General features: G+C 40.9%; 2 protein-coding genes across 2 annotated transcripts in view; one reads left to right on the plus strand and one right to left on the minus strand.

Moving 5' to 3' along the window:
* FGD6 (FYVE, RhoGEF and PH domain containing 6) overlaps positions 1 to 5,759 on the minus strand; it is a 144,460-nt gene extending 138,701 nt beyond the window's left edge. The window contains exon 1 of the mRNA XM_006871812.1: positions 5,744 to 5,759. Within this exon, the coding sequence (XP_006871874.1) occupies positions 5,744 to 5,759 (16 nt within the window). The remainder of the gene's footprint in view (positions 1 to 5,743) is intronic.
* A 513-nt stretch (positions 5,760 to 6,272) lies between these two features.
* VEZT (vezatin, adherens junctions transmembrane protein) overlaps positions 6,273 to 11,727 on the plus strand; it is a 90,832-nt gene continuing 85,377 nt past the window's right edge. Inside the window, exon 1 of the mRNA XM_006871796.1 lies at positions 6,273 to 6,414. The gene's annotated coding sequence lies outside the window, so the exon portion shown is untranslated. The remainder of the gene's footprint in view (positions 6,415 to 11,727) is intronic.

An 11,727-nucleotide genomic window follows, 5' to 3' on the forward strand; every position in this document is an offset into this window, starting at 1 on the left:
AAAAAAAAAAAGGCTTCCAAGTCTAGTTGTGGCGCTTGGGTTAATGTGCTAGACTGCAAAGTTGGTTTGAACTGCAAGGTTGGCTGTTCAAGCTCACCAGCTGCTTCTTGGAAACCCTACACAGGGTCGCTATGGGTCAGAACTGACTCAAAGGCACTTCGCAACAAATGGTCTGTGTCTAATGATCAACTCTTAAGAGAAAGGATGAATGCTGGAGGCTTCTTCCCAACCCTCCACAACAATAGTTTACTAAACTTAATGGAAACTGACAGACTGTCCTGTGGATTTCACTTCTACAGTCTTTCTCAAAACATCCTACCTTCCGGGCTTTTGAATTTGAATAAATAGAACAAAACCACCTCCCAGCAGATAATCCCCCCTTTTTTTTTTCTGAATCCTATGGCTTTGTCATAACTTTAGTGAATACGCAGTTTAGAATATCTGATATCAATTTTACCTTTTTCTTCAATATATCTTATACTTAAGGCTACTTCCCAGGGACAGAAATCCCTGTTCTCTTTTAGTATTCTAGCAATTCACTTGACTATGTATCAGGATTGAGCTGGCATTGATTTCAAATAAATATAGCACAGCATTAGGAACCTAAAGTTCTCAATGCTTGCTCACTGATTTAAATAAATGTGAACTTGGGTTCACCACTGTAGTTTATATGTATACTGGACACAACCAATAACATACCTGCTAATTGTGTGCCTTTGTGGCAGAGCTCACTGCTTCATTTCCCTTACTTGTAAATGGAAGCGTTTGATCAATTCTGAAGAACTAATGCTTTTTTTTTTAAGTTTTCATTGTGAATTATGTGGGTTTACATGGGAGAACATCAGTTTTACATTCATCCTATCATATTTCATTTCATGAAGCAGCAATTCTTGCGATACTTCCTTTGTTGTTGTTGTTGTTAAGTGCCATCGAGTCGGTTCCGACCCATAGCGACCCTGTACAGGGTTTCCGAGGGTGTAAATCTTTACGGGAGTAGAAAGCCTCATCTTTCTCCCGCGGAGCAGCTGGTAGTTTCGAACCGCTGACCTTAAGGTTCGCAGCCCGATTCGTAACCACTACGCTACCAGAGCTCCTTAAGGAGAAGCTATTTCTTATAGGAAGGGACTTCAAAAAGTTTGTGGAAAAATGGAATGAAAAGATAATGGAATTTTTTCCATGAACTCTTTGTTGTTGAGGTGCCACTGAGCAGGTTCTAGCTCACAGAGACCTTGGTGCACAACAGAACAAAACATTGTCTGGTCCCGCAACATCCTCACAATTGTTAAACTTGAGCCCATAGCTACTTGTTGCTGTTGTTAAGTACTGTCGAGTTGATTCCGACCCATAACAATCCTATATAGGGTTTCCGAGGAGCAGCTGGTGAGCTTGAACCACCGACTTTGAAGTCCAACTGGCTTTGCAGTCTGGCACATTAACCCCCAGTGCCACACCAAGACTCCCATGTTGTTGTTAAGTGCCGTCGAGTTGATTCTGACCCATAACAACCTTGTATAGGGTTTCCAAGGAGTAGCTGGTGAGCTTGAACTGCTGACCTTGCAGTTCAAACGGCTTTTACAGTCTGGCGCATTAACCCACAGTGCTACACCAAGACTCCCTTAGTTGCTGCCAATGTTCAAATCCACCTTGTTGGAAGTATCCATCTTTTATGCCGCCCTCTACTTTACCAAGCATAATGTCCTTCTCCAGGGTCTGGTCCCTCCTGACAATATGGCGAAGTATAAGAGATGAAGTTTTGCCGTCTGCTTACTAAAGAGCATTTTGGTTGTACTTCCAATACAGATTTATTTATTCTTCTAGCAGTCTATGATACTTTTAATATTCTTCTCCAATACCATAAATGAATTGCATCAATTCTTCTACAGTCTTCCTAACTCACTGTCCAAATTTGACATGCTTGTGAAACTACTGAAAACACCATGGCTTGGATCAGGTGCGCCTTAGTCCTTAAATGGACATCTTTGCAAACAACACTTTGCATTGAGCATATTTGCTGCACAAGACCTCTTTAAAAATGTTCTTCCAAGAGCAAAAATGTCAGTTCAGGTGTGTTGGAACTTTTGTTGTTGCTGTTGTTTATTGCTGTCGAGTCAGTTCTGACTCATAGTGACCCTGTATAGGGTTTCTAAGGAGCAGCTAGTGAGTTTGAATTGCCAAGTGGCAGTATTGTGGTTCAAACTGACCTTCCGATTCAGTGCTTATCCTACAGCGCCACACAGGACTCTGAACTTTCTCTAGTCACTTTGTTGTTGTTGGAAGCTTGGCTGAATCTGATCCGCATTATAGCAACAGCAAGTCTCTACTGTTAGACGGATGGATGATGGCTGCATGAGGTGCACTGGCTGGGAATCTGGGAATCAAATTGGGTTTTCCACAAGGAAGGAGAGAAGTCTATCACTGAACAGCCAATGACTCATTCTAGCCAAGTGACCCGAAGCTATTTTCAACAGCATTGTCTCCCCCACTAGAAGGCAAGCTCCAGAAGGGCAGGAACTTCACTGGTCTCATTTGCTTCTATATTCCTGGGTTGAAAACAGAGCTGCCACAGACTCCTACCCTTAATAAGAGTCAGTGACAGAAAATTTCTTTTAAACCAATACTCATTTTAATGTAGAATAATATTATAAAAACTTAGCTGGAATCAACTACAATGGGTGTATTAAATAAACTCTTAATTTTTTAAAGTTAGAATAACTGAGTTATTGGTCCTGCAATATCAGAAATCCTGTTTTGATTTTTTTTTTTTTTTAAACTTTGAAAGAAACACAACTCAAAAAATTAACAAACTGCCGGGGACCCGGTCCGCAACAACAAGCCGTTATATTATGGTCTGCTCCAATGCCAAAGTCTTGAAATAAGCAAGTGCATCATGTTTGGAAATGAATCCAGCACCTCTGGATCTTAATACTGTATCCGCAGTCAGCTCCAAAGCTTCTTACAGCAAAGCAGCAGATCTTTTATTTACACAGCTGTTAGGTTCCAGGGAAAGCTAAGGTAAGAAACTGAAGTGCTAGTATGTGATTTACTGTAACAAACCTCATCGCCATCTGTCCCACGCAGGTGGCTCATGGGTACACTTTTTTGTTGCCTATTGGATCAGTCCCAAATGAATATGATAGTGACCTGCACACACTGAAAAAGCAAAAAATACATATCTATCGTTCTCTCTCCTTTTTCGTATGCTGCTTAGAATAATTTGAAAATCTTTACTAAAGACCCAAGCTTTACAGGTGTTGTTAAATGCTGTTGAGTCGGTTCTGACCCAAAGCAACCCTGTATAGGGTTTCCAAGGAGTGGCTGGGGGTTTGATGGCCAACCTTGTGGTTTGTACTTATCCTACAGCGCCGAGCCACAGTTCCTTCACAGATGTAGGGGGATAGAAAACAACAAACAGAGCAAACTCTTCTTCAGGGTTCTTATTACTTAGATATTCCCAGTTTTTCTTCCATGATCCCATGCAAACAGAAAAAGAACACTAATGAATCTTCACTGATGGGTGAATAACAACACAAAAAGGCACTTCACGCTCCAAGCAAGCCACACTAAAAACCAACGAACTTAGCTAAACACAAGAAGTGCCCCTCTTTTAAATACCACAAAAATGTCTGTGGTGTTCTTTAATTGTAAAGTTGATAAAATATAAAAATAGTTTGCATTATTCTAGAGTAATCCAAATGACAGAATCATAAACTTCCAAACTGAATCTCAGAAAACAGGTTTTTTTATTTGCAGGTCAAATTAAGTGCTTCTGTTACTAGTTATTATAAAAGGTTCGGACTGAAATTGAAAGCTGATACATAAAAGGTATGAATATTTCAAATTCAGTTGACTCTAGAAAAAAGGAGAACTAACATGAGCTATAGGGATTTGAAAATTTCCAATCACTTTACACTCAAATTACTTAGATTCAGCAATAAAGAAAACTTGAACAAAGGTAAGGCACATACATTTCAGATGAAAATAATTCATCTACAGTCACACACAAATCCTGGTGAGACGCTCTAGGAAAAGCACTGGACCACAAGATCAGTTTGAACTGCAAGGCTGGCAGTTCAAATCCACCAGCCGTTCCTCGGAAACCCACTTAGGGTCGCTATGAGTCAGAACTGACTGAAGGCACTTAACAACAAGAAAGTCAGTAGAAAGCCTTCCTTGTTAAGAAAAAGTTTATAAGGAACTTCAATGGCTAAGACATATCTCATATTGTTGTTGTTGGTGGTAAGTACCGTGGAGTTGGTTCCGACTCATAATGACCCTGAACAGGGTTTCCGAGGCTGTAAATCTTTAAGGGAGCAGAACGCCTCATCTTTCTCCCGCAGAACCCCTGGTCGTTTCGAACTGCTGACCTTGAGGTTGGCAGCCCTAGTAACCACTACGCTACCAGAGCTCCTTTATCTCATATTACACACATACAAAATCAAAAAGGAAACACCCACAACATCTACAGAAACACTTGACTCTGTTTTCTTATTCCTATTGGTTAACTTCTCGCCTAGTTAATTATAATCTGGTTAAACCTAGCAATGCTTGACCCAACTACATCTAGACTTTAGAAAATAACACAAATCATAACATTCAGAGTGCTGTTTGACAGTTTCAAGTTACAGGCGTTTTAAACAAATGCCAGGAAAAGCAAAGAAAATTTCATCTGATACACATTTAAAGTGCTGATTCTAGAAGTTACTTTGAGGTGAAGTTTTAAACGATATCTGGCGCTGTGGGCTAATGCGTCACACTGCAAAGTAGTTTGAACTGAAAGGTCGGTGGTTCAAGCTCACCAGAAACTCCCTGGAAACCCTATACAGGATCGCTACGGGTCGGAATCGACTCAACGGCACTTAACAACAACAATTTAAATTTACTCCCATCAAAACGAACAAAAATGTAAAACAAAACAAAATAAAAAAATACTTTGCTTCACACATTAAGATCTTGTTTAAAAATTAACTTATGTTCTTTTAAAAGGAATCGAATACGACTCTAGAAATCACTTTGGGAAATAAAAACTGTTCCTTAAAAACGTCCAGAATTGCTCAAAATCCACACAAAAGTAAACACAGCCTTTGTCATTTGGATAAGGGGAAAGGCTGTGGGCGGAAGACAGAACATAAGGCTTTGTTTACACAACCAGGTAGAAGCTGACGAAATCTATGCGAAATTGGCCGAAGAAGAGTCAACAATTGCCACTGGCAATCCCACTGCCGTTTCTTAAATAAGACCCCCAGGACGTGAGTAACAAGGTCTAAAATCTCGTTAAGGAAAAAGGGGGTAAAGTTTTCCAGTAGATACTAGGTTTAAAGCTACCCGCATAAAGTCTCTGAATTCCACACGCTGGTGCATTTAGCTTTCCTAGAATAACTGATTTCTTAACATGGGAATCTAAACTATTTTCACACGCAAAGGCAAAGTCGCTCAAATTTTAGGAGGAAAGAGCAAATGCCCTCAACATTTGTCATTTCACCTGACGCAAAGAGTCCCCAATACAGGTTTACCTCTGATGAGAGGTCCCAAGGGAGACATGGATTTCCAGGCAGCCTTTTTGGCAGGAAGGGAAGAGTAAATCCGGCACAAACCTTCTCCGTTCAGCATTAGCCGAGGTCCTCTGGAAAGGTGGAGGGCAGACAAACAACTCACCCACCCAGAGGAGAAAGTTGTTCGCGGAGAGTCGAAGATGAGCAGTGCTCCCAACAAACTTTCCAGCGGCAGCGCGAGCGCCGTCACTTACCGGCGGCAGAAGTCATGATTCTCCCGGGCAGCTCGCTTCTCCACTCGCCCTACTCAATCCATGTTCGCCTTTCAGTCCATTGTTTCAAGTGTTCTGGCAGAGGAGAAAACCCTCCGCAGCGCTCGCTTTCCGTCCCGCGGCTACTGCACAAAGGACGCAACCAGCTCTAGAGACCCTGCCGCTCTCCCGGGCGCGAGCCGCCGGCTGCAGGCGAGCGTGCACGAGCGCCGCCCCTCTGAACTCTTGGCGGACAGCCAAGCGCGGACTCGAGCTGCGCGCGCCGCTGTCCGCTGGCGCGTGCCCTGCAGACTCAACAACAAAAAAAGAATGAACGAACGAAAGAAAGAAATCAGTGCTCTAGGCGCCCCCTGCTAGTCGCGGCCGTAAAAGGCACACAAAAGCCCTAGCCTCTTCCAATTAGAGAAATTGGACTCCATCCTCCGCCCGTCTTCCCCGCCCACAAACTCAAACTCTGTTCCAATAAGCACGTATCAAAATAGGGCGTGAGTTGCAGGGCCTGGTGGGAATTGTAGTTTTCTAGATCCACAAACCAGGCTGTCGCCTCCGCCCGGGTGCTGCCAGTTCTCCCGCCTTCATTTCCCATCGTGCTGAGGCGGGTGGCATGGCGGAGAAGGATGACACCGGACTTTGACGAGGAGGTGGTTTTTGAGGTAAGGGAAAAATGGCGGTGGGTGTGAATGGTCTTTGTTTGAGGAGAAGGACAAGGAGAGAAACGAGGAGGCAAGACGTTGGGCCAAGCCAGGATCGAGATGGCGGGTGACGTGCACCCACCGGCCTCGGCCACCGACCCCCGTTGGCTTCAGGGCCTAGCGTTAGGCGCAGCCTGACAGGTGTAATCCGCGGCTGTGCCCCAGGCCTTCGCAGGATCCCAAACTGTGGCCGCATTGGCAGCGCCAGTGGGCAGAAGCCACATCTACTCCTTTCCCCAGGGATGGACACTCCGCGGGGGGGACAGCGTCTGGCTGGGGCGGGGCCGAATCGTGCATTTTGGAAATCCACGGGTCATTTCTTATTTTTCTCCAGCGATTGTTTTTGGGTCAGTATCCAGAAGTGCCTGGGGTTACCATTCCCTGCTGAGGCGTGGCGCCCGCGGACTGGCGGCAGCAGGTGCCAATGTTCTAACAAGCTTTGAGATCTTTGTGTAGGGATCTCCTGTGGGTGGCTAGGGCCGGGACATCTCAGCATCTAGGTTCAGGTCTTTTGTCCTTTGCTAATTGAGCTAGGTGTAGCCAGTTCTTCTGACTGGAGACTGCCTGTGGATGCTTTTGTGTGGGATTGTTTTAAGGCGTCTCTGCCATCTTGAAGAAAAAGCATCAGACCTCTGTATAGACGAGTGCTTTGCATCTATGCCCTTTACATTCATTCATTCAACTGGGTTTTAAGAAATTGAAAACAAAATGATCCATGTCAGAACAATGGGGAAACTAGACACGAACAGATCATTGCAGTACAGAGTGATAAATGTTGGAAGATGTTCAAACTGTCATTGGAGGATTCATTTAGAAACTACTCCATTCTTGCTGCGTCGGAGAGGCTACACCCAGTAAATGATATTGGAGGTCAATCTTGACTGTATATCGGATTAGAAAGATGAAAATGACAGAATGAATTACAGAGAAGAAAACTGAGTTATATTCCAAGGTTAAGAGGCATGAAAGTACTGACCAGGTTGCAGTACAACCGTGGCTAAGCACCCTGCGAGAGAAAGGTGTGGCTGTCTGCTTCTATAAAGACTGGAAACCCTTCCACAAAAGCAAACCTACTGCTCTACAAGTTCTATGAATGGACTCAAGGCAGTGAGTTTGGTTTTGGGGTAGAACAGTGAGTGAAAAGTCGTTATAATAAGTGGTTTGAGGAGTGAAAGACGTGGCCATTTTGCCGGAATGATGAGATTGAATGAGTTCACTAGGGAAGACAAGAACTGAATTGTGCAAATGAGAGAAGAAATAATAGAAAAATGGCTTGGACAGACATTTCTAAGGTAAAATTGAGGAAACAGTTACAGATTGAATGTGGGAATTGAAGGAGACACAGAAATCTAAGTTGTTTAGTTTTCTAGAGTAAGGGGAATTGAATGGATAGTTTTGTTTTTAACCCTATTATTTCCTTAAATTTCTGAATGTAATATAGTGCATGCTGAAATAACATCTTAATTTAAACAATAAACTGAAAATGTAAATTCATCCATTATTATACTAACCAAAGATGGCCAATGTTAACATTCTGGTATATGTTCTTAAAGACTTTTCCTATGCAAATGCTTATGTGTGTGTAATTTTTTTTTAACACAAAAATGTATCATACTACATAGAATTTTGTGTCCTATATTTTTGTTTAATTTATCATGTGTTTTCCCATTCATACACTTTTTACTATGAGTATAATAATAGAATAACATTCTATGAGATGTACCGTAATATAACTATTTTCCCATCATTGGATAACTAAATTGTCTCAGAATTTTCACCATTGTAAGCAACACCAAGTTCATCTTTAAAACTGTAACTCTGATTTTTCCCTCAAAGTAATTTCTGTAAGTGGAGGCAGTAGATCAAAAGATTTGAACCGTTTAAGGCTTGTGATGCTTCTAAACTCATCAGAAAGTTTATACCAATTCACATTTCCATTGGGACTAGATTATTAGTTCCACTAGACCCTCAACAACAGTCTTACTAGTTTCCTTTAATCTATGCAAATTTGGTAGCACACACAGTAGCCCAGTGTTCTATTTTACATCTTGTACATTTGAATGATTAAGGAGCTCTGGTAGTGTAGTGCTTACGAATCGAATCGTGCTGCAAACCTTAAGGTCAACAGTTCGAAACTACCAGCTGTTATAGGCGGGAAAGATGAGGTGTTCTGCTCCTGTAAAGATTTACAGCCTCGGAAACCCTGTACAGGGTCGCTATGAGTTGGAACCGACTCCACGGCACACAGACACCACCATCACATTTGAATGGTTAGTAGCCATTTTCATTTCTTTGCTTGAACATCCTTTTTGAATTTGTGATCATTTTCCTGTGGATACTAACTTTGTGAAAACTGAGTTAATGAATTCTTTATATATTACTTCACTAACCCTTTATCATACATATAGAAACAATTTTTCTAGTTTGCTGTTTGAATTTATTTGCCTTTTATCATATTCGTGATTTTCTTATTGCAATATGTGAATGCATACAGGAATGTACACATATCATTGATGAATTTTCATGTATTGAAAAGACTCTGGCAGCCAGCACCCAGATCAAGAAACAGAACATTACCTGTACGATATAAGTGTCTTTCTGCTCCCTGTCTGTCGCTACTTCCCTTCCCAAATATAACCACTATTCAGATTTGTAATGACCTAATTAATTTTGTCTGTGTTTATAGTTTATACACTGTGCAGTGGCATTTATATGCTCTTTTGTATTTGCCTTTTCTTTCTTTTTATTTAATATGACTCATCTATACTGTTACATGAGCATTTTTATTTCTGTATGGAATTCATTTAAGTATATGACATTTAAAAAAAATCATTCTACTATTGATGGTCTTTGGGTAGTTTCCAATTTGAGGTTATTACAAATAAGGCTGCTGGAAGCATTTTAGCTTCAAACAGTTTGTGGGAAAATGGAATTAAAAGATAATGGAATCTTTCCACAAATTTTCTGAAGCTCCCTCAGATATGTTGTATTGAACACATTTCTGTTGGGGATGGGTTTGCGGGGCAATAGGAAATGTACATGCTCATCTTTGGTCAATATTGGTCAGTATTACCTAATATTATTCTACAGTGGTTTGCCAATTTATAATCATGTCTTCAGTAACTGTTGCTATAATTTTAGTCTTTTTCATTTTATCTATCTGGTGGATGTCTATTGGAATTTCCTCAATGGTTTTCATTTGTATTTCTTGGATAAAAAAATAAGACTTTTTTTTTACATGTTTATTGGTCAGTTTTATATGGTTTTATAAAACCTGTTCAACATTCCTACGTATTTTTTCAGTTGGGTTCCCCTTGCTCTTACTGATTTGTTGGAGTCTTTTACATGTATTGGCTGCCAATCATTTGTTAGCTATGTTGTTGTGTGCTGCCGAGTGACTTCTACTCTGTCCATTCCAACTCATAGAGACCCTATGTAAATGAAACCCAGTCCTGTACCATCTCAACATTTTTCCTATGTTTGAACCTGTTGTTGCAGCCAGTGTCACCCCATCTCAGTGAGTGTCTTCCTTTGTTATTGACCCTCTACTTTACAAAGCTTGATGTTCTCCAGCAATCCAAAGTATGTGACACAAAGTCTCGCTAATCTCCCTTCTACGGAGTATTTTGATAATGCTTCTTCAAAAATAGATTTGTTTAATCTTCTGGTAATCTGTTATATATTCAATATTCTTCATCAACATCATAATTCAAGGGTATCAATGCTTCTTTAGTTCTCCTTAGTCATTGTCCAGCTTTTGTATGCATATTGAAAATGCCATGGCTTGGTTTGACATACCTTAATCCTTATAGTGACATCTTAGTTTTTTAATACTTTAAAGAGATCTTTTGCAGCAGAAGTAACCAATGTAGTATGTCACTTGAATTCTAGACTGCTGCTTCCATAGGCATTGATTGTAGGTACAAGTAAAATGAAATCGTTGACATCATCAATATTTTCAATACTTTTTCTGACACATAAAAACCCTATAGTACAGAGTAAAACTGTCCCAAAGGGTTTCCTGGGCTGTAATCTTTTCAGGAAAGATCCCTAGTGATGCAGTGATTAAGCACTCAACTGCTAACTGAAAGGTCAGTGATGGAAATCTACCCACTGCTCCTTGGGAGAAGATGTCAGTCTACTTCTGTAAAGACTGTTGTTAAATGCCGTCAAGTCAGTTCCAACTCATAGTGACCCTGTATATAGGTTCTCCAAGGAGTGGATGGTGGGCTTGAACTGCCAACCTTTTGGTTAGCAGTCCAGTTCTTATAGCGTCACACCAAGACTCCTCTGTAAAGATTATAGCCTTGGAAACCCTATAGGGCTTATCTACCCAGTCCTTTAGGGTCACTATGAATCGAAATTCATTCATGGCAATGTATTTGGAATCTTTATGGGAGCAGATCACCAAATCTTTTGTATCACATAGAGGCTGGTGGGTTTGAACTTCTGACCTTTTGGTTAGCAACCAAGTGCTTAACCATTGAGCCACTAGGGCTCCTTATATATTTAGAATATCTTTTATTTGTGTGTTTCTTTTATACTCTCTTAATATGGTGTCTTTCAATAAACAGCTCTTAATTTTATACCAGTCCAATTAAACTATTTTCTCTGATGGTTAGTGCTTTTAAAGAAATACTTGCCTATAATATGGTCATACTTGCCTACTGTATGGTCATAGGAGCCTTGGTGGCATGGGAGCCTTGGTGGCGTAGTGCGTTCTGAGTTGGACTGCTAACTGCAAGGTCAGTAGTTTGAATCCATCTACTACTCAGGAGAAAGACACTTTCTGCTCCCGTAAAGATTTACAACCCCAGAAGCCCTGCATAGGGTCACTATGATCCTACATAGGGTCACTATGAATTGTAATGGACTTGATGACAGTGAGTGAGTGTGGTCACAAAGATGTTTTCTATACAAGCTTTCCATTTAGATACCTATATGGAACTGATTTTGTGTAAGGTATAAAATACAGGTCAAAATATTGTTTTTCCCATATAGTGTACAGTTGAGTTGGTACGATTTACTAAAAAAAAAAACCCTCTTTTTCCTATTGCACTGTTGTGTTGCCTTTATACTTTCATGTGTGGATATGTTTCTGAGCTTCTTCTGTTCCAATGGTCACTTTGCCCATTTTTGTGCTAATATCACATTATATTAACTATTATAACTTTATTGTTGTTGTTGTTGTTATGTGCTGTCAAGTCGGTTCTGACCCATGGTGACCCTGTACAGGGTTTCTGAGGGTGTAAATCTTTACGGGAGTAGAAAGCC

The sequence above is a fragment of the Chrysochloris asiatica genome, unplaced genomic scaffold (genome assembly GCF_000296735.1).
Source record: "Chrysochloris asiatica unplaced genomic scaffold, ChrAsi1.0 scaffold00174, whole genome shotgun sequence".
Lineage (NCBI taxonomy): Eukaryota > Metazoa > Chordata > Mammalia > Afrosoricida > Chrysochloridae > Chrysochloris > Chrysochloris asiatica.